This window comes from Oenanthe melanoleuca, chromosome 20 (genome assembly GCF_029582105.1).
Source record: "Oenanthe melanoleuca isolate GR-GAL-2019-014 chromosome 20, OMel1.0, whole genome shotgun sequence".
NCBI classification, from domain to species: Eukaryota; Metazoa; Chordata; class Aves; order Passeriformes; family Muscicapidae; genus Oenanthe; species Oenanthe melanoleuca.
In genome coordinates, this window is record NC_079353.1 from 10,590,957 (window position 1) to 10,618,956 (window position 28,000).

General features: G+C 40.2%; 1 protein-coding gene across 2 annotated transcripts; it reads right to left on the reverse strand.

Moving 5' to 3' along the window:
* Window positions 1-102: 102 nt before the first annotated feature.
* Window positions 103-27,979, reverse strand: DHX35 (DEAH-box helicase 35). 2 transcript variants are annotated; one of them, XM_056507497.1, is made up of 22 exons: window positions 27,915-27,979; window positions 26,442-26,575; window positions 25,996-26,088; window positions 25,777-25,854; window positions 24,123-24,227; window positions 23,200-23,261; window positions 22,486-22,555; window positions 21,808-21,867; window positions 19,775-19,887; window positions 19,531-19,627; window positions 18,312-18,470; window positions 16,835-17,045; window positions 15,085-15,209; window positions 14,574-14,628; window positions 9,634-9,729; window positions 9,192-9,286; window positions 8,521-8,598; window positions 7,286-7,415; window positions 6,510-6,591; window positions 5,895-5,966; window positions 4,256-4,367; window positions 103-1,836 (listed from the first exon to the last, which is right to left on the reverse strand). In XM_056507497.1, the coding sequence occupies exons 1-22, from the start codon at window positions 27,952-27,954 to the stop codon at window positions 1,792-1,794; spliced, it is 2,112 nt and encodes a 703-aa protein (XP_056363472.1). In that variant the 5' UTR covers window positions 27,955-27,979; the 3' UTR covers window positions 103-1,791. The 2 variants fall into 2 exon arrangements, with proteins under 2 accessions (XP_056363472.1, XP_056363471.1); XM_056507496.1 differs by having other exon boundaries at window positions 4,229-4,367; window positions 27,915-27,977.
* Window positions 27,980-28,000: the final 21 nt, after the last annotated feature.

Consider the following 28,000-nt stretch of genomic DNA (forward strand, 5'->3'; position numbering starts at 1 on the left):
ACCCAAAGTTCTCAGAGCTGGCAAATGCAGTGACCACCCACTGCCAGCCCAGCCCAACACACCCACCCACCCTGCTCAGGCCAGAGTGATGCATTCCCAAGCTTCCTCAATTCAACAGTTTTATTTTTCTTAAGAATACTTCCAGAGGACAGAGAAACACAGACAATTGACAAGTCTTCATATTCAGTTCTTTCTCCAATCCTTTAAGAGAAAAAAACCTGCAAATTGAATCTTTTTAGTAAGTTCCAACGCTGCTCTCAGCTCTGGCTAGGAGACAGTCCCTGCCCCGAGGAGCTTCCAGTCTAAGAGAGTGATACAAAGGTGAGGGTCACAGGGACAACAAGGAGGAAGGTGACACAGTTTTGAAGCTGCTGGTGCCATTCCTGGAGACTGGTACATGTGTTTGTGCTGGCAGTCAGGACAGACACACCGAGGAGACCACACAGTGCACATGGCACAGCGTGCTCTCTCTGCAGGTATTTGGAAGGGACAAGGTAAAGAAGCTCTCAAAAAAGTTTTCAAGGCAGTCCTGTGATGAGAAAGGCATTTGTTCTATGTAGAAATTTTTGCCTATTTACATCCTTTTTTTAAAGAAAATAAAACAGTTAATACACCAAAAACCACATTCATCGAATCAGTTGAATTACAAAAATAAAATTTTTAAGCGATGTCTTTCTAAAATAAATATCAATAGGTAAAAATGGAAATAAATAAATACATGTATCCAAGCTGTCTTGTTAAAACAGAAACATGCAAAACTCCTTACTGAAAAGTAGCCATGGAATCCTGATTAAAGCAGCAACTGTTCAGAGCATCTTTCTCCTCAGTAACAGAGGAAAACGAGTCCCAAGCAGTAAAGAACAGATTTGTAATAAAAGAAATATAAAGGACTGTGTTCCTTATAGGAAATTATAGAACATTTCCTCTTTGCTGATCAACATAGGCTAAAAAACAGAGTTCATGATATTCCCCAGATGAAATTTACTGGTACTTCCAACCAGTGGAAGGTTAACATTTTTTCTCTCATAGGATGAAAAAGAAAAGTAAAGCCCTGTCTGTGAACTTGATTGGTCGTGAACACACATCTTTAGTCCCCTGATTGAGCAGAAAAATAATCCATCTTAAAAATACTGAGCTGTTCTTTCTCCCCCTCCCCAAACAGCAACTCCCATGTGCAGACCCAGAGATTTCAGTACCCAGGGACTGCTCAGCACAGTGAGCTGGGCCAGCTCAGCCTCGGGCAGGACACTTCAACTGCTTGGGAGCACAAGCTGCACCAGTGTGGGATGGTCCAACACAAATCAATGTTTCCATGGCAGCACCTTGCATTTCAAGGGGTAGTTGATTGCCCTGAGCTCCTGCTGGCAGGAGCCAGGCTCAGTTTGGCCGGTGTAAGTCACAGTGCTCTGGGTGACAGGAGGCAGGGTACCCTACTCCCCACACTCATAAGGCAGTACCACTCCAGGAAATCTGTTTCTTTCTTGAAGGTTTCAGTTTTTTGTGGTCCTGTATGTCCTCTCACTTTTTAAGTTGTTTTCTACCTATTTAAAAGGAGCAACATGCCCAGATTAATGACAGAGGTCAAGTAGGCAAAGATTAAAATGTCCACAATGCAAGCTCTAGGTTTACAATGTACTGGTCATGCATAAACCCCTACAGATCCTGGCAGGCATTTAAACATTTAGGTTGATGGAAGATCAAATTGCTAATGAACTGACTGCTGAATGGACTGTAGCCAGCTTGAAATCACTGGTAGGTTCTGCTTCTGATGTCACAACAACTGAAGTCATGTCAGTGGTCATCTACTTTAGCCCTTTTTGCTTTCAAGGAAAGATGCTGCAAAAAAAGAAAAGAAAAAAAATGCTTAGCAGATACACCAAAATTAGAAAATAAATCAGCTACAATGCTTTCTATCTTTAATCACAGTTTAAATGAATTCTAACACAAATATCCACACCCACCCAAGCTCTGATTGTTACTGACAACTAAAGTAAACCCATTAAATGAAAACCCAAAAAATACCCCAAAGTGATATTCTGGCTTGTAATAAAATAACTTCTAGTTCTTCTGTACTAGCTGCAAGCATAGGAACAATTTCCCACTGGAAACAACTTTCCAGGTGTAAAAATGCACAGAAAGATGTACTCCCAACAATACATCTGCAAAAAAAACCAGGAGAATGGACACAATGGACAACTGTACTAATCCTGAACTTGCACTGGATCTTTGGAACCTCTGTGCCCTTAAAGACCGACAAATGTGGAATGAAATATGAAAAGAGTTCTGTAAAACTTGGAGTGAGAAGTAACTGACCAAGATCAAGCTGCAGAAGAACATATTTTAACACAGAGTCCTATTCAATGGTAATTTGTTTTCAACTTGACAAAGGAATAAAACTTTTCCTTCCTAGCACAAAGATGTATCCTTCAGTAGAAAAAGAGTCTGAATATCTATAAATTAAATTATCGGTAAAGTAACATAAATCTGTGTGATTTGCAACAGTTCACTTATTCAAATTTTACATGTATGACTCAAAGTTTTACATAAGAAAAGTATTTCTAGTTTTCAAACATTTTACAAGGATACCCAAGATTTGGCTGATATGGATAACTGACCAGGCTGGAAGAGAGAATTTTCCTCAAAACCAGAACCATCCATTTATTTTAGGATGAAAGCAGTGATTAGGTCATAATGCAAACAGACTTCACTTGATCAAATCAAAAGGATGGCAATGGTAAAAATTAGGTTTTGAAAATTTCATAGAATATCTACTGCAGTAATAGAACTACCCTGAAAAACATGTAAAAAAACTACCTCAGTCAGGTAGGCAGCATAATTCAAGACAAGTCCTCTTTGTTACCACCTACCTAAAGTACAACCTCATCCCAAACTTCAGCCATGGAGAGGTCACAATAGGATTTTGTGTGGGTGTGGGCTGCTAAATGTAAATTATGTGACAACTGTAAATATGTGAGTCAAAGGAATAATCACTGCAGGAACAGATTTGATACAAGATTGACTCAGCTCCTTTTTACACCATGCCTGCAGATCATCTCTCAGCAGATGAAGGCTCAAGGTCCTGCCCCACAGGGGTCATCACTGCCTTTGTCAAATGTCTTATAGGAAAAAGGCAGAAAATATTCAGCTACTTAGTAAGTCCATTTATAAATGAGAATTGTCTGGATAATTGAGATGAATTATCCAAGATGAGCATAAAAAAACCCCTCTCTCAAGTCAATCACATGAACAAATGCCAAACTGTTGGGAACTGTAACCACAGAGGTGTCCTAAGGTGCTCCATGCACCACAGGATTCTCAATTTTGACAAAACCTCAAAGAAGTGAAAGAAAACAAACACCACATTCTCCAGGAAGTCAAATAGTGAAGCAGATGTATAAATTAGGAACAGATCACCTTTTTCATAGGTGTGACATGCAAATGCATTTTTTCACTCAGATTTTGTGAATTTTTCATTAATTTAAAATATAAAGCTCAGTAGATATTAATGTCCCATGGGAAATGCAAACACAAGCTCAATTTGGTAATCTGTACAGTATTTATAAGCTATGTAGTACCAAGTTTCAGCTGAACTAACATTTAGATAATACTTCATACCAATTCAGCTCTCAGAATGACCAGTGAATAAGTTTGGATTGATATCTTCACATGGGACAGTCAATAAAGGCTGGTGACAACTATTAAAAGGTACTTATAAATAAAAGGTATCTGCATCACACACAGCAATTTGCAATAAAGGTTTGCACAAAGAGCAGCTGTTCTTTGCCATTTCACATTTGAACAGATCAGAACTGATTTTTCTTCAGTAAACATAATTAAATAATAATGTTCAAAAAAAGGCTCAGGATTTTCACAAACATTTGCAAAGCATGCAAAGGCTCTCCTAAAATTATTATGCAAGGTGTGACCACTGCCTACCTACAGTGCTGCTCAGGGAAGTGCTACCAAGTGCCTACATTGAGGGTTCATTTCCCAAAGTGCTATGATGGTAAATGTAACTTTACCAGCAAATGGAACTCATTTTGTAACTCTGAGATCCATTGGCTGGATAACAGGGAAAAACATTTCATGCAGCAACTTACTACCCTCTTCCTTTATATTAAAACCACTACAATGAACAGAGCCAAGTTCAGTTCTGTCCCATGAGACCAGAGCACAACACAACCCTCAGAAAGTTCAGACACAAGAGCTGCTGCAGCAGCAATGGTACCGTTTGGCCTTTATGGCGATTCCGTACCGTTCCTTGCTGGTAAAAGTGAGGCGCCAGCTCCAACAGCCACGAGGACTCAACAGCTGTCACATCTCTCATGTAGTATTTAGCAGTCTGTATGACTTCATTGTAGACTACCCTGGGAGAAAGGAGACAAAAAGGAAGAGTGTTTGCTGTCAAGCAAGGATGGAGAGCTGATTCACAGCATATTTAGACAGTTTGACATACATGCTGCCAGAGGTGGCACTTACAGAGTGACAAGAGAGTCTTTAAGCTGTAATTTAGCCTCTTGCCTCTTTCTCTCTGGTTGGCCAGAGCTCTCCACATTAAGAAAATCTTTAGATTGCCATGAAAACAACCTCACATACTACCAGACCATATGGGTGCAAGGTATCTTATAATAGGGTCAAGGGGGACTCACAACTGATGCTTTGGAAGACAGAATATGAATTACTCTGTGATATCCTAAGGGAAGATGTCCAAAGCACAAGAACCCACAACAAGGAGGGCACAAACCCCAGCATGACTACCCCTGGCGCCAGTCTGCAGACAAGTGAGATAAGCATCAGAGGAAGAGATCAGCTTTAACTCCCACCAGAACATCTCCTGGGAAGAGATTTAGGAACATCCAACCATGTGGACTCATCCTCACTGCCAGCACAGTCAGGTTGCCAGCATGGGCAATCCGAATTCACCTTCAGTAGGTAAGGTCATTTTCCCCAAGGAACTGCAAACCCTTGTGCTGAAGGAGCAGCAGCCAAATCTTTAAGTCACTATCTGCCTTCTACACACAGTAGAGATGCAAACACCTGAGGTTTGTGGTTTCTCATTAATTGGTATTTAGCTCTAAAAAGCAAAGAGGAAAGAGTCCAAAATTCTCTTTGCCAAATGCATCCCGAGACATGGCAACTAGCACAACTGAAAATAAATCAGAGGAAAACAAACCAGTATGAAAACATGTTTCCCATACACCTGTAGCAGAGAGAACTGAAGCCCTCAATAGAGGATGGTTGCCCAGAGCAATGGATGGCTGCAGAAGCAGTGAAATTTAGGTTGCTAAGTTAAACTCCTATGTGACAGGTTGCCATGACACCAGGCCTTCTAAATCTCAGCAGCAGGCAGTGAAGGATGAAAGTCCAAATACTTCAGTTTGATCATGCTGACCTCAGAGTTGGACACACATTTCTGTTTGTAATATGAGGACCTTTGACCTGCATATGGAATTATCAGATCCCAACTAATGCCAAGTACAGCCAGTTCTTCCCTCAATCTGCTGCCATAACTTTTCACATCGTGAATTTTATGTGTAAGTCCTTTCCCTGCAATCCATTTGCCATTTCTGCAGCACCTGTTTGACAAGATATTTCCTTAATAAATAAAAGTAAATTAACCCTAGCTCTGTTTAGGTACAGAAACTGCTTGGAGAACAATCTGCAGTGCCTACTAAACAGGGTCACCTGGCTCTGCTTTCCAACCCCTGCAGGTTTCTTTGACAGTTAAACATCTCTCTACTTCCATCATTTATGGATACGTGCTACAAAATGTTGCAAAGGAAGTGACTATGACCTCCTACATCTATCCCTCACTGATGCAGAGAAGCAATTCAACATGGATGCTGCAAATCCTCTAAAAAAACCCCAAAGAAGTGAAAGCAGCTCCAACTTACCAGCGTGGAGGTTTCTCTGCATACAGCACTGAGCTGGGGTGGATATGAAGCTCGTGGTCATCACGGATAGTCCTTGAAAACAAGGTACTGTTTCAGACTGTGCCTCTCTTTATTGCTTAACATTTGGTCCCTTTCAGCCCCAGTATGAATGTTAAATAAAAGCAAGAATGAAAGGGCTGGAGTAAATTAACAACATTGGCATTTAATGAACAGAAACCAGGTTTAAATGCTGGTCAAATGAACGATTGATAATTTGATGTTCTAATAGAATTTTATCTACATTAAATGAAAAAGTAGCATTTCAGGCTTTTACTCAGTGCTCTGGGAGTGCTACAACACTACTGCACTACAATTGTACTTGCTTAACTTAAAGTAATCTAATGACTACTAGTAGCAACTTCCCACTACTAATAATTTTAGTTATATTTGCCAAAGAGAAGAGATAAACACTGAGGCAGTCTGCAAATACAGAACTTCAAATATTTAGTATATGGATTGCCAAACGTTCCTAATTGCAAATTAGGAGAAACATCTGCTTGATGATTAAACTTAGATTTATTCATCAGAGGAGTTTTGCAACCAAGCACCAGTTGTAGTGAAACTGTATATAGTCACCTGTAAGCTCCTGTGGAGTGGAATTTTGCTGCATTAGCAAAGAATCCAGACACTATGCACCTCAAAACAGGATCTGGATCACCTGGAAAAAAAGAATTTTTCTGTAAGATGAGTCAATGGAATGGCAAAAATCCCTAAAATACCACTTAATCATCTCAAACAACTTTTCAGAGTGCATCAGGCTTTGATAGCAAAAGCAGGAGAGCAGACAAACCCTGCAATTCTTTTTGACTTCAATTTCACAGCAAAGCAAAAATTGCTGCCTAAAAAATGAATGTTGCCACCTGTGCCTCCATGAAGAGTTTCACAGTTCCCAAAGCAGCCCAGAGTGACAGCTGAGCACTGAAGGCTGATTTGTCAGAGCAGGTAGAGACAAGTGCTAAGAACCAGTCCTGGCACCCGTGCACACACAGCACAGCAGGAAATCCCATCCCACAGACTGAACAGCACTTTGAACAAAAATGGCCTTTTTGAAAGAGGGAACAGTGTGACCTATTTATGAGTCTTCTGGAAAATCTGTCCATTAAATAGATAATCAGTGGTTATAACTTTTGCTGGAAATCTCGACTAATGAAGATTGGACTAAAATTTAATCATACAAATAGGCTAAAGTGCTCTTCTGCAGTCATTTTTAGGACAAAAAAATCTGGTCTAAATTAACATTATTTTGAGGCCAGGATAAAAATACTTCAAATGTTACAAGAAAAGCAGGGAGCAGACTGACAGTTTGGAAACTACCTTCACTATGTATTGGACAAGAGCTTAAAAAAAATCACCTTCACTGGACTTCTTTGGCACTTTAAAGCGGACGAGAAGTTTTTTCAGCTGCTCTCTTACAACAGAAGCTCTCACAAGCCCTTTGTAGTTCAGAAAGTGTTCCTGACACCACTGGGAGCTCTTGCTGTGCTGTACAATGAGAAGAGAAAAAAAATCTCAAGGAGATACCATCAGCAAAGCAAACTCAATCTCTTTTGGATAGCCTTGTTCTGTTTTAATTCTGGTCTCCTACCACATTTATTGTGGTTTTCCCTGAAAATCACCCACTCACATAGCAATTAATAAGAGTATGTATTAATAACTAAAAAACATGTCTCAAACAACTCATAAATAGCAGCAGACCAAATGCTACGAGGTATTTTCAAACATTTCAAACATTTCTTCATATCTGGTGAAAGCAAAGAGCATCAGTCACTCCATTTAATTCTCTCAGATCATAAACTTGTCTGTTTTCAACCTCAAAATGCAAACAACCTTTTCAGTGCTGTTTTCATTGGTCTTCTCTCTGCAAAGAGCTGTTTCTCCAGAAACCAGCACTCCCTTCAAGAGCTTTTGTTGTTTCTAAGAGAATTACACAGATACAAAATGTGAAGTTGGTGCCTGCCTGGCTGCTCTGTGGCTGTGGAAAAAGTCATGTTTAAACACTTGGGTGGTTATACTGCTTCAACTCAGCACTGCTGCAAATATTTTCCTACAGCAAAATATTTATACCAGCAAAATATACTTCTCTCAAATAGCTGTACTAGCTTCAAAACTATTAACTAAACCTCAGCTTACAGAGCAGTACTAAGGCTGGTGTTAGACCTCAGGGTAAAAACATAAGCTCAATGAAAAATTGTATGATTAATGAGTTAATTCAATACCAGGAGAAAGACTGCTAGATTTAAATGCAGATTATCATCAGTAAAGCACGAGAAAATATTAATTTCACTGGAAATTTGGACATTTGTTTTCTCCAAGCCCCAAGATAAAATCCCTGTCCCCTTGAAAACACAGCTGTCTACACATAAGATTTCCATGCTGTACCTCAACAAAATTCTCTTCTATTCCCTATTCAGAGGAAATGTGGAAGGTCTGTGGCAAACTGTAACCAGAGTCTTTCAATGTAGAATTATCACTTGATAGACTTGGGAAGTCCTCAACTTTGAGGACTTTTTGAATTCAGAACTTTCAGATTCAGAAGTGAGAACCTCAAATTCCTCCCATTCCTGCAAATCCACCTGAACTGACTTACTTTGACAAAGGCTTCATAAACATTCAGCATGGTCAGATGATCACCTTCCTCCACAGCAAACTTTCTGTGTTGCCTGGCCTGCAGAACAAGAAATATAATTTTATAGGCAGATTGATTTTTGCTGAAATCATGCCTGACATGCCCAGTTCCCTTCAGCCTAATATTTCCTGAGGACTGTTAAAATTCTTACCATCTAGGGCAGCTCCTCTGGGCAACAGCAATACTTTACTAGCCCCCCTACACTCAGGAACACTTCTAAAAATGAAATTAGAAAAATGAACAGATAAAGAATCTCCATTCATTAAAATTAGGCTCCTAATTCTTGCTATCTATTAAGAATTTGCTACATCCTTCCTGTTTTGCTCATCTCAGAAGGAAGTGGTGTGTGGGAAGGTTTTGTGGGATTTTTTTGCAAACCTTTACACTGACCAATATTGGTTCATAACCTTTCATGTTTTTGGCCCTCAGAAGGAGGTTTTTAGCAATACTAAAAGACTCCAAGGTTCCTCTGTTATTTGTTTTTTTTTTTACCTGCAACAAACACATATCATTCCAAACCTTATTTTATTTTCACACAAAATTGCAGTCTGTAATAGGCACCAGTAAAATACTTTCTGGAAGTCCAGAAATGTGAAAGCAACAAACAGAAAAAGAGACACAACTGAACTTACAGCCTGGTTTTTTTGATTTGGAGGGATCACAAAGATGTTTTGAATCTGCATCATGGCAGCAATTGTCAAAATCTCTTGGGAGCAGCCAAAATTTCCTGAAGAGTAAATGCAGAAATTCAATAGAGGAAACCTTCAATTCAACTTACCCCCATACAAAATAAAATGAAAAAGAAGCAGGATATGGTTTTATAGTATTTAAAACAAAAATACATAACCTCCTGGATTTTTTTTAGTATAAGAGTGAATGTTTTCAGGGGAAAACTTAAGACACAAATGTTAGACTTATTAGACTGTGAAATGTCTTGCACTAATCATTTAATAGAGATTTTAACTAGTTCTTTTCAATGCACACCAAATCAAGATGAAGTACAATTTGAGTTTAGCAAATGTCTAGCAATACATTGCAATTACATGACTGTGAAGAAACTGATTTTTCTCCTACCTGATTCCAGAAGCATCTTTGCAAACATAGGATTGAGAGGAAACTCAGCTATTCTCATTCCAAGAGGCTCTGTCAATCGGCAGTGCATATCCAAACCTGCAGCACATGAAGAAATGCAGCTGGGACACAGGCAAAACAGCACAGCAAGGCTTTGTTTAGGCTTAAACTGTACTAAAGAGCAGAATTACAAGATATACAAAATACAGCAAATGCACCTCAGAGTTGCTGAATGTTTGTTACACTAAGCTCAAAGGAAACCCATGATACCCATTTACTCTCACATGGGTTACCAGAAATTTTTTTTCAAAAATACTTGAACACATGTTTTTTAATTTTGACCAATTTTCACTGTCACTGTCAATAATTTAAAAAACCTGCAGTCCAAGTCAATGCCATGGCCAGATGGGATATTAGCTGTTAGACCTCTAATCCCCTTTTTAAATATTTAGTAACATCTTTGCTCATGAGGATGTAAAGCATATGAGAATGAAAATGGGGATAAACATGGAACAGGCATTATTGCAGAAACAGGAAGCTCTGCTGATGGTGGGATGTCATTTTTCTAAGCACATCTACTTAGGTCATGGAGAAAAAGAATTGATTATTATCTAAACAAGAGATGCACAGCTGATGAAGGTTTTCCACAGTTTAGTCTGTCTTGGGTATCAACCACCCAACTGCCAGTCCTGTTCCAGCTGCAGCCTTTTCCCTGGAGATGGCACAGGAGGGAGGCCTGACAGCTTCATCTGTGATGCCCAGTTCTCCCTGAGCAACCCTGCACATTTTCTATTTCAGAGCTTTGGCTCCCTCCAGTCAAACCCCTGCAGCAAGGGTGACCCATGCAAAGCACCAGGTCAGTCTAATTCTGAGCTTCATGCTGAGATTTCAGGGAAAGATTGAAATGGAAAAGCTTTTCCTTTGCAAGACGATGTAGAATTTTAAAAATATAATACACAGGGAACAGTATAAGAAAAAACAGCTTGCTAAGAAAGGCAGCAATGAGTGAAAATTAAAAGAGAAAACTTCAAGAGGCCAAGTTGTATGAGGTATGACAAAGAGGTAAAGCACAAGAGAAACACAGGCAGGAGTGAGTGAGAGCCCAAGAATGGGACTTGGGGCACTGCAGATTGCATAACCACCCACAGCAAAGGGACCTGAGGAAACACAGCCATGGCTCTCCCATTATATAAACACACTGCTTGTCAGACTGTGTGGTGGTAACAAAGCCACAGCTGCACTGCAGCAGAAAAGCAAAACCACAAATCAGGTCAAGGAATGAGATCTCCTGTCAGCATATGTGAATCCACAGATCCCTGCAGTCACTGTTTATTTTATTATTTGATATGCTATCAACTCATGGCAATGTAGTAATTCACTCACACACCCCTACACTGTCCAACAAAACCTACCAGGCTTTTCACATAATGTCAGTGTTTTCCTCAGAAACAGGTACCAAAGGCAGCTTTTGTGCAATGGTGAACTAATATATTTAAACACAAAGTCACAAAGCACCTGCAAAAATTAAGCTATGATAGCTTTCATTTGACTAGTGCCATATGAGAAGTTTAAGTTCTACCACAACTAATAGCTTAGACAGTTTTAATCTACAGAAGAAAATTGCATTCCTAAGCAGGAAAAAGGAGAAATGTCCATATATTTATGCACCACCTTCTACAGGTGCATCAAGCCAAAATCCTTTGGCTTCTGCTGCATCCTACAAATGTCAATACAATTTTGTATGATCTATATATGGGCTGTGCACAAATCTATTTGTAGTAATAAGTTTGAATATAGCCTGCAATGGATACTAGTTTGGAATAGGTGACAGGTTCCTTCAAATAATCCTGGAAGCAACCACTGAATCCACATATCCATAGGAAATTAAAGATCTTAGAAAAAGATACTACAAAGATTTTAATTAAACGTGCTCAGGAGAGATTATTCAAGTATCATAGCACTAAAATGTTTCAAGTAACAACAACTAGTGTGTGACAGACTGAGGGATTAAAACTATCCTTTTTAAACTCAGGCAATTGTTTCTGATAGGTGACAACTCACAAACAAATCTTCAACAAAGACTGAAATAACACTAAAAATAAAGCCACTTTTTGCCTGCTTATTTACCTCTTAAATTATGCTTAAAACCAATAAACTCCAACTGACAACTCAGACTCTCAAAAGAGCATCAAAGGAGAAGGCTGAGGAGAGACACTCCTGATGTAATCAGTTTGCACCACTGTAAAAATGATGCTACAAACAGTGCTGTGTTTATTCAACACAGCTATCAGCCTTAGGAGCATCTGCCCTGCACGAGCTGGCACCACACTGGCACAGCAGGGGCCTGACCCCAAACTGCCTTTCTGCATGGGACTGCAATGCCAGTGATGAAATCCAAGTTCCTACTTGCATAAGAGAAATTCAATCCTCACTGCACCTGCAAATGCTTGGGCAGCTTCACCTCTGCACCTTATATAAAATCTTTGTAATAAACCACCTAAAACTTAACTTTGCCTTTAACTTCAGCAAAAACTGATGGGGGAATCCATGTATCACACACATGCACACACATTTCTTTCCATCTGAAACACCAAGATCAGCACTTCTCTGTTCTGCTACAAAGTTGTGCAGCCAAGAGACTAAGAGCTCTTTGAAGCTACATGAGCAGAACACTTCTGCCAAAACATCACCCAGCTAATCAGTGAGTTTACTGAACTTGCCTCTCGTTTCCCTAAGGTGGTTTTGGCTGTGAATTCATCCTCGCAAACATGTTCCCGAGCCACTGTGAAGGTTCTTGTTCCAAGCTCACAGAGGTTGCCAAGAACCAAGTGCCTTAAATGAAACCCTCCTTTGCAAGATGGAACCAAACCAGCACAGGGCAAAATCCTGGCCAAGCAGAGTTACAGTTCCACGAGAATAAAAAGAAAGCAGACTGCCACAAGTTACAGCACAGCATCTGTGAGTGGTCTAAAAACAGCCACAAACCTCTGGAAGCTTCCAAAACTTACACAACCTCCTTTATGCTGCCTCATGTTTATGCTATGGAGCAAATATTGTCAACTCTGAATTAGCTACAAACAAGGAGCTAAAGTCAAGCAGAGCATAGTTTTGATTACTTGGCCTCACATCAAGTTTCTGTTTTGTTTAGTTTGTTGCATTCAAAAAAGATTAAACAGCTGTCAAAAAAACTCAACAATATAACAGTTCTTCCTATAAACAAAATTAGGCAGCAGGCATCCCACTCACCACACAAAAAGGAATTGAAAACTGTGTATAAACACATATTACTACATTGTGATCTGAGTGTTAAAAGTATCCAACAGCAGAATAATGAATAAAACCAGAATGAACAGACTTAGAATCAAAGACTATCTCGAGTTGGAAGGGACCCACCCACAAGGCTCAAGTCCAAATTCCTGCTCCTCACAGAACCACGTAAAATTAACCATATGCCAACAGTGTCGTTCAGACTCCACTGAACTGGAGAATAAGACGTGATTAGTAACACAAACAACTGAATTTTTAAAGACCCTCTTTTAAGTAGCTAAATAGTAGAAAAGTACTTTGAATTATGCTCTCAAGATCTGTCAGACTAATCTTTACTTTTTGTTACCAGTTTGTGTGTGTCTGTTGACTTGTCCATAACTGGCAAGTTCAATACTAAAACTAGAGCAGAGTCTTTGCAAGTGGCATGCATTTAAAAGCACGAAAAGCCAGAAAGCTGTGCACTGAAACACACACACTGCCTTGAGAAGCAGAGTTCCAGTCATCCAGGAGAAAATCTGCTGGTTTTAGGGATGATCAGGGGTTTTTATTAGTGGCTGTATCCTGTAATCACAGTTAACAGAATTAGAACAGTTTAACTTGCTGTGGGTTTGAACTCTGCCTCAGCTGCAGGACCAACAGCACAAACATGAAGAGCATTACACTACAGCAGGTGTAGCCTTCCAGCCACAGCCCATCCTGCATCCAGAGCAGAGAACAGACTGGAATGCATTTTAAAAATTATAATTAAATTAGTTCTTAATAACTTTTGTCAGTCCAGCCTTCAAAACCGTAGCAAGAAGGCAGTTTGAAAACTACAACACTCTCTGTGGGCTTTCAGGCACAGCCTCCAGGGACTGAGCTCTCCCAAATTCAGGCATCACATTTGACTCACAATGCTTAGGCAGAGTACCAGCACACACACAGCAAGAACAGATAATGACTGCAACATCTTAACAGGAAAATTTACAATAGACACACTATGCTTTTCAAAGTCCCACTAAAGAACAAAGTTGCAATTCTATCAGCCTTGATAAAGTCTGGGTTATTACAGTCAAACATTTACTTACAACATTTTGTTTATACCTGCAAATTACATGTTCCCATCACTGCCATAGTAACATGAAATAAAAGACCACCACACCAAGTCTTAGGTATGTAACAATTTATCTAACTGGATACAGGTAAAGTTAGTGTCTAACTCCTCTACTGGTCTAATAAGTGTCCAAATTCCATTTTTATCTTCATACAACTCTGGCTGGAGGAACACAAAGAGGATCTGCCAGGGAACAAACACCCTCATCAGCTCAGAGCCCTGTTCCTAGCAAGGATTTCCTCTCATGAAATTGCAAGGAAATACAGATAAGATAGCTATAAAATATTCATTTACCCAATCCAAATAGTTAAATTCTAGTTTAAACTCTATTGCTGCTGTTTGCTTGCTTACCAGTCTGAAATAACCAAACGAAAAGAAAGTAAATCCAGAAGAGACTGAGATACACTCTAAAAACCCACCAACAAAATATTTCACCAACCACATCTGTGTTTCTCTTTCTCAAAGCACAGTTCTCAAATGCAAATTTAATTAATGTCCATCCAATCATCAAATACAAATTACAATATTTTTTTCACTACTCCTGTAATATAGCTACAAATAAAGTAAAGCATTAAAATCTCACCTCCTAAAGCATACAGCAACTCTAAAGCTTGCACCATTGACTGTGCAGGGGGTGGCTGTGAAGAGAAAATGTGCATTGATTGAAGTTACCAGCATAGATCATGAGTTCAGCATAGCACATGAGTTCATAGATCTTTTTCTGCAAAATCCTTAACTACCTATTCTCTGCTGCCCAAATGAACAAAGAGCTGTCACACTCTTCCTTCTTCATAAATCCAGTGCAAAGGGACTGCAGTTACAATTCTACAGAACCTCACAGTTTGTCTTTTTAAGGCTTTCCTGACTTCTCAACAATTTTAACACCAAACTCTGGAATACGTTGTTTCTGAAATGGCTGTTTCTAAGTGGTCACACAGTTTTTGCACTATTGGTTCCCAGGAACACAATATGTTGACAGGGGACAAAGCTTTCCCAACCAGCCCTGGTGAATGGTTTTGTGGGCTACCACCAAGTCATCTCCTGATGTCCCTTGAGCCCAAGGAAAGGTGACAGCCTTTAGGGCTGGGACTCACCGAGAGGAAGGGGAACCTGAGCACGTTGTCAATGCCCAGAGCCTTGAGCTGCAGGATGACAGGGGCCAGGTTACTGCGCTGCATCTCGGGCACCGTGGACTTGGGCAGCTTCTCAAAGTCCTCCTCTGTGGGGAGAGAGAAAAAAAACTGGGCACTGAGCTTCAACTCCCACTCTGTGCAGTCACCACAACAGAATCATACCCATTTCAAGTTTAAATTATCACATTTGGATATTTAACAGGTGTTAAAAGATGATCTCTAGCCCAAAGATGATCTTTCTCCAATTATTATTTTACATTGCTTTCATTTAAATAGGAATTCAATGGTTTTGGCTACAGCGCTGATTCTGTAGTTCATCCACCCACATCTCAATTTGAAATGTTATAATTTGTTCACAGAAATCTGGAAATGTTTTGTTTCTCTTCTGTTTAACATTTTTGTCAGAAAATAAAAGGAAGGGTGCAATACTACAAAAAAAACATTTTTTTAAAGAGACATGGAAAAGCTCCAAAGCAGCATGCTTTCAGTATAACACTATTTCTGTAACTACTCAAAAAAATGGAGTTTTAAAATATATATTTTAAAAAAAGATTAAGGATGGAAAAACAATTTATTTAACAATACCTTTTTAAAATCACATTCACTATAAAGTCCAAGTCTGGAAAAATACTCCTTGTAAGAATAAAACCTCTATAACCTTCCACTAACCAACTGTTCTGCAATTTAAAAAAAGGTACATTCTACATTATTTTCACCAAAACTATTTTCATTTCTATAGAATCCTTTCCTAACTCAAACCTTCCCTAGGACAGACAGTGCTGTTTCTCTGTTGTTGCTCACTCTCTGCACTGTTGTGCACTTTCTTCTTTTCTTTTTTATTTTTTCCTCCTTTAAAACACTTCTTAAAGCACTCCCTCAAACAGCTCTTGAGCACACAAAAATATCTTCAGTGTAGTCATGGTTCCTCCAGTAAAACACTCACAAAACTAGGTAAACTTTGGATATTGTGTAGCAGATATTGTCTCCTGATTCTTACTGGATACATATAAATATATTGTCTCCTGATTTTTACTGGATACATATAAATACAGAGCATAAATCAGGCTTGGTTTAACTTGGCAACTGATGGCAAGGACATGTACAATTTAAAGGAAAATGCTTCATCTCCAACGTCTCAGAGCTCCAGTAAAACTAGAGGGGACCTCAAGCCCATCAGCAATGGGAGTGTTCAGCTACAAAGGCTTTTCCCATTAAGCAGCTGGGAACAGACACTGATTGCAGCTCTCTGCACAGTGCAAGGTAGCCAACAGATTTTATTTTAGTGCACTGCCAAGGTCATTGATTCAAGGGAAGAATTGGGGTTGGCAGCTATTGCTAGGAAAATAAAGAGACACAAAGTTTTCTCTGAGTTATCTAAAGGATTTCCAGAGACCTTTTGTATGCAAGGTCTAGGAGGGCTTCAGTCAAAGAGAGCACCACTGCTAAGTATTATAAACTGAAACAGCTCAGAAACCAAAATCCTTAAAGAACAAACTTCTTAATAAAGCTCACATTTCATGTCTGCAACTGCTGACTCTGCCCGGTTTCACAAAAAGATCGCGTTTCTAACACCTAGCACACAAAAACGAGCTATTTCTAAATGAGCCAGAGGAACCACAAAGGGAAATGCTGTTCTTTCCATGAAGGAGCACACGGAGTGCACACTCCAGTGCCCAGAGTGCCCAGCAGCAGCCCCAGGCACAGTGCTGACCTGTGTAGAGGCGGTAGCACTTGCCCGAGCGGCTGCGGCCGGCGCGCCCTGCCCGCTGGTTGGCCGAGGCCTTGGACACCGGCACCACCAGCAGGCACTCGATGGCCGTCCTGGGGTTGTAGGCGCGCAGCTTGACAAAGCCGCAGTCGATGACGAAGGCGACGCCCTGCACGGTGATGGACGTCTCGGCGATGTTGGTGGCCACGATCACCTGCGGGCACGGGCACAGAGAGGATCCTGTGAGCTCGCCAGCACACACCACCCATGAGATATCTCAGCTGTGACGGGCCCAGCACACACTCGGGAGCACTAAAGATACACCACAAGCAGCAGCAGGAGCTGTCAACTTGAAATAAGCCCAGTTTGCACAGCAGTTCTCACTGCTTCACAATCACTTTCTTATTCAAATTTATTCTCTCTTCATAAAAGAAGAGCTTGGCAGTGTTTGCAGAGAAAATCATTGGCAGTGTTTGCAAAGAAAAAGATTAACAGACTGCAGATCAAGTGTTCTTATGTAGCAAACTAAGAATATTTTCTTTCTGCTTCCCAATTACACTGAACTATTCTTTGTACACCGGAATGAGGTGGGGGATAGGAGGGGAACACAGTTGATCAAGAGTTCCACATTCAGCATTCCTGCAGGGATTCACTTACATATGTATGTCCTAAAATATTAAAACACTATTGTTTCCAGACAACAGTAGGAAATCTAATGCTTGTTTCACCCGAAATTAAAAAGAATATTTTGAAAGTTAACTGACTAATGTCATATCCCAAAGAGAAGCATTTATAAGAAATGTTCTTCAATGCCAGATGAACAATTTCACTTGTCAAATTCCAGCAGGTACAAGAATTACAAGTCGCTTTGGTGTAGTTTTGTCAGTGTATTTCAGCCCCAACACAGGCTCTGCATAAGCAGAAGGCACTAATCACATCCAATTATATACTTCTCTGACACTAAATGTCTAAACAAGACTTGCAGAAGTCAAAACAAAGCTTTTCTTCCCACTAAAATCAAGTAAGTTTGAACTTGTTCCTTAGATGAAAATACAGCACTTACCCACCTGTCACTCATTTTTCTACTACTGGTAGAAACCAGCCATGGACTTTTAGACCACAAAAAGAAAGAAAAAGGTAAAAGTAGTAGAGGAATTCAGAGTGTAAGAAGCTGAAGTTTCTTACAGTAAGCAACTGAACAAAGACAAATACAAAGTTTCATGGGGACACAAATTGCAGAGCTGATGAGGCAGACAGGAGAGTTGGAATTGACATGTCTAGAAAGGATCAAGATGAAAAGGGAAGGCAGGGAACACGTTCCTGGTTCCCAGTTTGAAAGCTGACAGGCACTGGAAGATGCAGAAAGACTCCCTCAAAGCAGCATTTGCAATAGTCCCATGATGTGAACCTGATAAATGCAACCTGTGTGTTGCAGACACCCTTCTGGGTGGTGGGAATTGATACACACACAAGAGCTCACCTTCCTGACAGTGTGAGGGACTCTCTCAAACACTTTCAGCTGCTCAGGAGAAGGCAGCCCAGCATACATGGGGAGAACACGGAGGTGCTTCTTCATCCCGGTGCGAGCGAGGGCCCGAGCCTGTTCTATGAGCATGGAAACTACAGTCTCCACTTCCTCCTGGAGCCAGAGCAGCACAGGGCACACAATGAGAGGCTGCACTTCAACAGCACATTTCTGTCACCCAGATACAAAATCTGCACCAAGTAATACCATTGTAATTGTCCAAAAGCCAGGACTTTGACTAAATCACTCTGTGCTGTAATATTTTTAATGCAAATTGCTATTAATAATAAATAAAGCTTTATATACATGTTTGTGTTCACTGTCATACCACACATACATGAGTAAAATCACAGGGGAAGGACTGAACTAAGCTCAGGAGGAAGCAGATTCATTTTCCTGTCTATCTCAACTGGTGAGAGCAAAATGGGAGGCCAAAATATTCTGGCAGTGCAGAATGCTGTGGGCCTGGATCAGGAATTGCATAGGAACAGCACTGACACCTCTTGCTCAACTTCATGTTTAATCTCAGCTGTGGCATCTCACTCTTAAAGACAGAAAAGAAAATGTTCAAACTGCCTCATGAAATACCAAATTCATTATTCCAAAGTTAAACCAATAAAGAGGATGAAGAATTGCTTTTGAAAATATGCAAGATGTTATTGAAGCTCTGCAAGGTAGCTCCTCACTGGAGAAATAAGTTGCCTCTCATTTGCTCTTCCCAGTTGCAAAGTGAGCTGACAAGCATAAATAAACAGAAGAGACCAGTACATTTTGATCTCATGGCAATTTGTTTTTCTGTCAAACACTTCAGATGTTGAGCCTAACAAATGGAAATTCCATTTGCCTAAACTATTAATGATGACTCATTGTCAATTTAACAGCTGAGTGTGTGTGATTTGCACCAGCAAACCACACAATATTCCACTCCTAACAAGGCTGAGAAAATAAAGCATTAAATGACAAAAACTATCATCAACTACTAGCTTTGATAAATTCAGGCTATCTTCACATCTTTGGGACTGGCCTCATTTTGCTCCCATCAATACAGAAATATTTGTCATCTTCACTGAGAATAAAGTAAGCACAACTAAAGAAAGCCCCAGGAGACTGAGACAGTTTTGCAAAGCTCACAATACAGCACTGTAAAGGAAAAAAAAATTGCTTATGTCTATACCTGGCCAGTTAAAAATGCCAGTATATCACCATCATTCTCCATCTGGTGAATTTTCATTGTAGTTTCCACAGTTGATTTTAAATAGTCAGGAACAGGACTATGAGGAGAGAAAACATCAGACACATGAGCAGAAAAATACAGACTCATCCCCTCCAGCAGTTCTGGGACACCAGAGCTGCAACCCAGACAAAATGACAGCACAGTTGCACAGCCTCACTACTGCCCAGACCAGACAGGAACACACCTCTGCAGGTAAAAGATGTCCACTGGAAACGTCCTCCCCTCGACAGTAAGGATCACACTGGTGTCTTTGCTGGGGTCACCAGTGTCGTTCTGATTAAAGAAATCCCTGAATTTCTACATTAAAATAAAAACAAACACTTTCAGTTTGATATTTCAAAGAATGGAGAGAAAAACCTAAAGACATGAAGAAGTTAAATTACTACTACTTAGAAGTTTATTTCATCAACTGGACAGTGCCAATTAAAAAATGTGCAAGTTTGATTTTGTTGCCTTCTATTCTGTCTGGAGTTCAGGCATTTAGCACAAATAGTGTTGCATGTTTATTACTTTGAAAAGTAAAAATTGGAAAGGGAAATAAATTATATCAGACACACTTGGAAAAATAAGATAAAGAAACTTTTTACTGGATCTATCACATCAGCAAAGTCAAAGCTTAGAGAACTTAGAAATAATTGGTGAAAAAAGGTTTATGTAGGGCCTGCATATTCTCTTTGAACAATATCCATCTTTGAACAAGTGAGTAAATTGTACAGCCCAACCTGAACACCAAGATCTCACTTTGTAAAAGCAGAGTTAGGCATGATTGATGAAAGTTTTTGATTTATGCATTGTGAGACACCTTCATAAATTTAGATTTATTGTCATGAAGTATTTTCAATAAATAACAGCAAAAGACAGAACTCAAGAACCCATATCATTCATCTCAACTTTTATGAGCATTATAGAGATAACCATCAACTCTCTGTATTAAAAAAATGTTTATATAATCACACCAATCATTTTGCTCATATTAATTCATTTTAGATTAACTGTCATCTATTTGAAATGTGGTTTCTGGCAGCTAAAATTTTGCATTGTAATGTACAGAATATGCAGCAGTGCAAACACTACCAAAGCACAGCACACTACCAACACTCTGGCACATGGTACTTGTCACTAAAGGAAATCTCCACGTGCCCACATCTTCAGTGCCACATGCAAGCTCTCACCACCACATCTTATTAAGGACAGAGCAGTTAGGAAAAGTGGAAAAAAGAATGAACATTATATAGGAGATGGAATAGCTGCCATATGAGGAAAGATTGAAAAGGCTGTGCTTGGGGAGCACAAGGTTGAGAAGACACAGCTGAGGTTTACAGAATCAAAGGTGACAAAGTAAATGTAAAACTGGTTTTGAGGGTGTTATTTTAAAATACCAAGTACAAGAACTGGGAGATCCTTGATGAAACTAAAAGGTTTGAAAGAATTAGTCCAAGTACTTCATTATATAGCAGGTGGCAAACTCCTGAAAATTACTCATGGTGTCCTGGAGACTTGCAGATTCAAAGACAAATTAACAAACAGCAGGTCCATAAACACATAGTAGAGAGAAACAGCAGGAAGGTGCTGACAAATATCTGTACTACAACTGCTGCAGATGCTGAGGCAGCTCAGACAGACAGACCCACAGCAGGTGCACAGGCTCACGTGCTCTCCTTAAACAGCATGTCCTGTTGCTACTGCTACAAGCAGAACACAGGGCTGGGTGAAACACTGCCCAGCTCTGAGAGAGCTCCTCTCCTGCTCCTACTCAAAATTAAATTCATGATGTTTTTACTAAGTTTACATAAGTGTCCACAGGTCAGGAGTCGATCAGGGATCTAGTAAGATCTCACTGAAATTAAATCTATTCATTTATCACCTATTTCTACTTTCTATAGCTGCCTCAGATTATTTCTATCAGCAAAACTGAGCTAAATCAATGCCTCTTAATAAATTAAGCCAAGGGAACATATTTTTATAAAGAATACAAATCAGCAGAAGAAAGATACCAATATATAAAAAGCAGATTTCATATTTCAATTCACATCCAAAACCATTTGCTAGTAGAACATGAAAACCAAATATGAGCAACTGAACTACAGCAGATATTTTCCTGCAACCACTCCAGCAGCAGCAGTGCTTCACAAGCAGCATAGAGGAAAGCTGTACATAAATAGCAGTGGAGCTGCCACCTAATGTCACTTCATTTCAACCCAAATCTCCGAGCTGTACCTCTGCATCCAAGGTGGCTGAAGCCACAATCAGGCGAAGATCCCCACGCTTCTTCTGAACCTGGGACAGAGACCAACAACACCCAGAGTTAAAACTGTTCTCTGAAATACAAGACTAGAACCAAGATTTAGAGAATCCAGATTACCAGAAACCTGTCTGTAAAGCTACTTTAAACTACAAGACAGATGATGAATGAAGCAGCCATATCACCCCACAGGTCTAAGAACCCGATGACTGTTTGGAGTTTTATATATTTATTTTAAGGGCATTCAGTCAGTTATCTTAATCTACTCTTAGTTTCCAGTGGGAGTCAGATCTTTAGTAGGTTGAAAGTCAGCAACAAGCCCCTATCACTTCACATAATCATCAGCAGCAGAATCAGTGTATTTTTGGTACTATCAGCTAAGGAGAGATTTCAGCATCAGGGGGAAGAAACAGAGGATCCTGAATGTCAGATGACCAAAGTAAATAGCTGGGTATGTACAATGGGCTGCAGGATGAATGAGGAAGCAGTAATCACACTCCCTAAATGAGGAAGCAGCAATTGCACTCCATCAATTATCAGCCATCAGGATCAGAGACTGAATGAAAAGGATGGAAATTAAAACAGCAAGAGAGAACAGTATTAAAATTACCAAATTAAAATTACAGAATTACAGTGAATTTTAAAAAAATTACCTTTTTTAGTAAGCCAATGGCAATGTCTGTATAAAGAGTCCTTTCATGAGCTTCATCCAGCATGAGGACACTGTGAAAAAGGCAGAAAGGTAAGGTTTCAGAAATTACTTGACTGACAATAGAATCAGTGTCTCCCTGTCTTCTAGAAACACCATTATTTGAAACCTGCTGCTGGACTATTACTGTTTACAGCCACTTACAGAACTGGGGAAGTTAAAAAAGCTTGCAGCAATGGAGCAGGGAGAAAAATGTACCTGACATCACATGGCACATACACTCTATATTCAGGCTAATTTTTTGAAAGGAGTAGAAGAAAACAAGTTTACGTTGACAGTACTGCATAGGTTTTTTGGATATCAGAAAAGCCTTTTTGTTGTTGATTTTTTTTATTAGTATAAGGAAGAAAAACAATTTAAAATTAGGAAATTAAACAATTCAGACTCCATAAGGCCCCCTTAATTTTTATCTCAAAACTACAGCATCAAATCCTGTTAGTTTTGGTGTTGCAATGATCAACTAACAATATGTTGTTGCTAACAACAATGGTGTTTTTACAATATAAAGAAGTCAGACTTCTACAATAATTCTCACTTAATTAGTATTTAATTTACAATAGCCACTAATAATTTATAAAAACTGCTATCACAATAGCATGAAAAGAAGCAGGTTTTGCCAAGTTGCACTTCAGCAAGCACTCATTCCATGTTTTCTTACCTGTATCTTGTTAATAAAGGATCAGCCATCATTTCCCTCACCAGCATACCATCAGTTAAAAACTAAAAAAAAAACAAAAAAAAACAAACAGTAAAAATATCCTTATCATATACTCTAAACTAACTGATTTTTAAAGATGATTTTCTAGGTTTTTGTCTGAATGTTTCCTTGCCTTTAACTTTCTAATGATCTATCAAATTAGACTGTGACTGCAACTGTGTCTTGAACAAAGCAAGAAATGATGGTAAAACCCTTCACATTTCCTCACATTTCCAACTCTAAATGAATAATAATCATCATGCCTAAAAAAATTAAATTCAGCTCTAGTTAATGAACAAACATCTCCATTTTTTTCACTGTAAAAGAAACACCAGTCTCTGAAAAAAAAATTACAAAGCAAATTGTCTCATTCATCAGCACTGCTATTCCAGCACAACTAAAGCAAATCTCTTCTGCAGGAACACAAGCAACACTAACATTGCTAACAGCACTGAAGAACAGCTGCAGAGTTGCTATTTAATCTACCAAATTATCTCTCAGCCTGCTCATCTTGGGTTTTATCTGTACTTTTAATCAAAATCTATTTTTAGGGGAGGATGCTTTTAATCTGTGATTCACTGCAGCCTTTCCCTATGACTTTGAGTGACACACAGGTCACACCAGTACTGTACCAACAGCTGGCCATACCTTGAAATTGTCCTCTATATTGAAAATGGTGCTTGTCAGACTATGAGAATCAAACAGATATTCATTTTATTAAGGTGCCACAGCCATTTCAAGCACAGTTTTGGGGTACCCACCTGGGAAATTGAAATGTTACCTATTCTCTAGACTGGGCATCACAAGGTTTCATTAATTTTTCAAAAGTACTTAAGAGTTTCAACTAATCCCTGCAGAGTAACCACACACTGTTCATGTTTCACCTTAATTCTTGTAGCCTGCGGGTCTGTGCAGTCATCAAAGCGGATACAATATCCAACCTCATGTCCCAGCACTGCACCTCTTTCATCAGCCACTCGGCCTGCAACCTGAGAAATGAGATCCTCATCAGCAAGAAACAGCTCAGCACACTTCAGCCTTGTGTCATTACAAACTACAAAGAATCTAGAGATACAATAAAACTCCACAACACATAAATTAGTCCCTGTAGAATCCCAACAAGTTACTGTCAGTCATTTGAGTGACACTCTAACCCATATCTACAGGCAAGGAATTCATGATTTCAGCTGGAATCTTATCACCCCATCATTTTCAGACCAAGAATTCAGGATAATTGTCAGTCTGGGTAATGTAAGTTCAGGAATTTCTAAGCTATGCTTTATATCTTTGCTACTATCTATCTTTATTTCTAACAACCTCCATGCTCTAGATGGGAGAGCAGATTAGTCACGTATTAAAATAAAATATCATTTTCAGTTCAAGACAAAGCAATAAATCATCAGTTACATTTCTCATCTCCTGTAACAGCCACAGTCCAGGCAGTCTGCAACAACAGTCTGAAAGAAAAACCCTGCTGTGTGCATGCACTAAGCCTGAATGGAATAATCTTTCTATTTTAGGCCTTAAAATGACGCAGTAAGACATGAAAGGGAAAAGAGAAGTGAGTTTGCTGTGAGAAATCATTGCAGCACTCACAACATCTCCTATAGAGCTTCTGCTCTGTCAGCTGGATGCCCTATGAAGGAGAAAAGGGAGAACACTGCAGGCAGAGTGCCCAAAGCACAAGATGCAGAGCACTGCTAGAGACTGTTACCTTAACCAGGCTGGATCTGGTAAAAGAACACTGGATTCTACAGTATCTACTGAGGTAAATGCTGCTATGTTGTATATACCATTTACTATATTACAGAGAACAGGCAAAATCAGAGTTATAAAATGGCACCTCAGTTCTCTGTACAAAAAGAATGCTGCAGCAGAAACTTCACCAAAGTCAGTGCCTGGCAGCAATTGTGAAACAAAGGAGCACTGGATGCTTTCTGTGCACACTGCTACCATAGAGCAGAAGTGGTTGAACTCAGCATCTCCTTTTTCCCCTGACAGCACATCCAGATGACATTATGCTCCCCAAGATATAAGATGTATATGCAAAAATTTCTCACAATAAAACTGTTTCTTCTTCTGCCTGACATTTTTACAAGAGGAAACCAAAAAACCCACACCTAATAACAACAAAAAAAAAAAACACAGAAAAAAAGTATTAAAAATTTAGTTATAAATTGCTAAAAAGCAGTACACAGCCTCTTGTTTCTTCACTGGCTGCACAACTATATGCAGATTTACATCACTGTTTCACCTTGTGAAAGAAGTTGAGGGTCACACAAGCACAGTTCTAGTCCTGAGTCAATCACAGCTCAGCCCTAACTTCCCTCCACAGTTCTGCTGACATCAGTCAATTCTACTTCAAAGCTTCTACATCTGCAATTCTGGAATGCTGGCCAGACCCACTAATGAGGTTGAATTCAGTGTGTAACACCAGCAGCAGAAACATCCATTCATTCAGGAGCTCATACCTGCTATTCAGCAAAACCTGCTGATAAACTGGAGGTTATAATGCAAACAGAAGATGGGGACACTCACTGAAACAGCAGCGACACGACGAGGCTGTGTCACCCCAACAACTCTTCCTTCAGCTGTCCAGCCAGCTTCTGCCAGGTACTGCAAACAACAATGGGGTAAGAGAGACACTGGTCATGCTGTGGTTACATCCTCACATTTTGTGTTTTTCCCTGGTTCTGCTCAATATTCCATGTAAAATCAGGGACCACCTGATTTTACCAATTTAAAAAGAACACTTACTTGTGGAATCTGTGTTGATTTCCCACATCCTGTTTCCCCAATAATCACCAGAGTCTGGTAGTTCTCCACTAGGTAAAGTATGTGATTTCTCAGCTGAAAGAGAAGATGACATTTATACATAAAAAAGATCATACAAAAATTTAAAAAATCAATTAAAATTACATTATTTACATATCTGGCAGATACAATAACTTCTTGTTACATGGAGTTCACTGCCAAAAGCGAAACAGTTCTTTAAAATCTATAAATGACATGTACAGCATAGAGTAAGCAATATACATCAATAAAGCCCTTAGACCTGGACAATAAATTCCAATAAATAGAGAGCAAAGTCATAAAATTATTATTTATGGTGCAAACTGATTTTATACTGCTCTTAAAAAAAAAAAGCCACAAGAACCAGACATCATACAGCACATTTAATATAACAAAAAGAGCTCCTGTACCTTGAAAACAGGCAGCTTTTGCCTTTGCTGCTCAATGGAGAGGGAAGCATAAGGGTTGTAGATGACAGTGACAGCACTGCTCTCAGCAGGGCTCTGCCTCTCCTCTGAGACACTGACACCAGGACCCTCTGAGCCTGCACAACAGGAGTGAATTTTAATGGAACAACACACTTCTGCCTGGTGTATCACAGTACAGCCAAAATAAATAGGTTTCATACAAATAGGAATCATGGGTGGCAGCATATTTTTAAAAAAAAACAAATTTTCTGTGAAAGCAATTAAAGTAAAAATAAACATGCCCCTTGCTTCAGCTCTGAACTTACCTCAGGAACTGAAACTTGACTTATTCCTGCTGCAAATTGTCACAAAACTACTGACAACTGAAACTGTGGAATCACTCAAGTGAACTAGAAACAAAAACTCATCTCAAAAACTGAACGTGTCATCTCCAGCTGCAGATTCAACCAAGAAAGTCTGACAGCAAACAGGAGAATTCCCCTGTTTTGTAGGATTTCCGTGCTTGCACTTCTCCCACTGTTAAAAGCCAAGCAGTTCTACCACAAATCATCAATTACTGTGATTGTTTCCACGGAGCTTCTCCACTGAGCTGCTCTCCCTGGTGTTAACCACTGTTATTCCCATCATGGCCATGATTTTGCTCCTCCTTCAGAACTCCTTGGGATTCCCCTGTGCACTTCATACCACCAGAGACCCACAAGGGCACCACACCCACCCCACAAACCATCCACTCCATCCCCTTTCCTGCCATACCATCCCCAGCAGCGCCCAGCTGGAGCCACAAACAGCCCTGGGCTTTGGCAGAGAGAGGACAGCCATTTCCCCACTACCCTCACTGAACCAGCACGGCTGGAAAAAACCTTCAGGATCATCCAGCCAACCTTCAACCCCGCACCACACTGTACCCCTAAAGCGCAGCACCCAGCAGCAGAGTCAGACGCCTCTTGAAAGCCCTCCGGGATGGTGACTCCTCCACCACCCTGGGCAAATTATTCCAATGCCTGACCACGGAACAGTGAAATAAGAAACTGTAACAGCTAATCGGGATGTCCCGTGTCTCAGGTTAAGGCCGTTTCCCTCACGGCACACAGCACAGAAGAGACTGGCTCCCATCTCCTACCGCCTCCTGTCAGGGAGCTGGAGGGAGCGACGAGGTCACCCCTAAACCTCCTTTTCTGAGAGCAAGCACACCCAGCTCCCCCCGCCGTTCCCACAAGACATGTTCTCGAATTCCCTCAGAGCCTTGCTGCCCTTCACTGTAAATGTTCCAGCGACCCCAAAGAGCCGAGCGGGGCAGCGCCGCCGGCTTTCGCCACAGCCCTCACCACGGAGAGGCAGGTCGGAGCTCTGTCCCCCACACCCCTCAGCACGGCCAGCAGGGCTGCATTCCCCGCACCCCTCAGCGGGGCCAGCCCGCGGCGGGGCTCCATCCCCCGCACCCCCCACACCCCTCACCCGGCTTCCAAAACTTCACCGGCCCCACGGGCGCCGCCATCTTGGGGTGAGAGGGCGACCGGAAGCGGCGCGCGGCGCCCACGTGA

Coding starts and splice junctions, on each gene's coding strand:
- DHX35 (XM_056507496.1), bottom strand. CDS start 27,954: ATGGCGGCGCCCGTGGGGCCGGTGAAGTTTTGGAAGCCGG. Junction 15,210..16,834: donor GTGCTACCGCCTCTACACAG/GTCAGCACTGTG, acceptor CTCTCCCCACAG/AGGAGGACTTTGAGAAGCTG. Junction 9,730..14,573: donor GTTGCTGTATGCTTTAGGAG/GTGAGATTTTAA, acceptor CATGTGCTGCAG/GTTTGGATATGCACTGCCGA.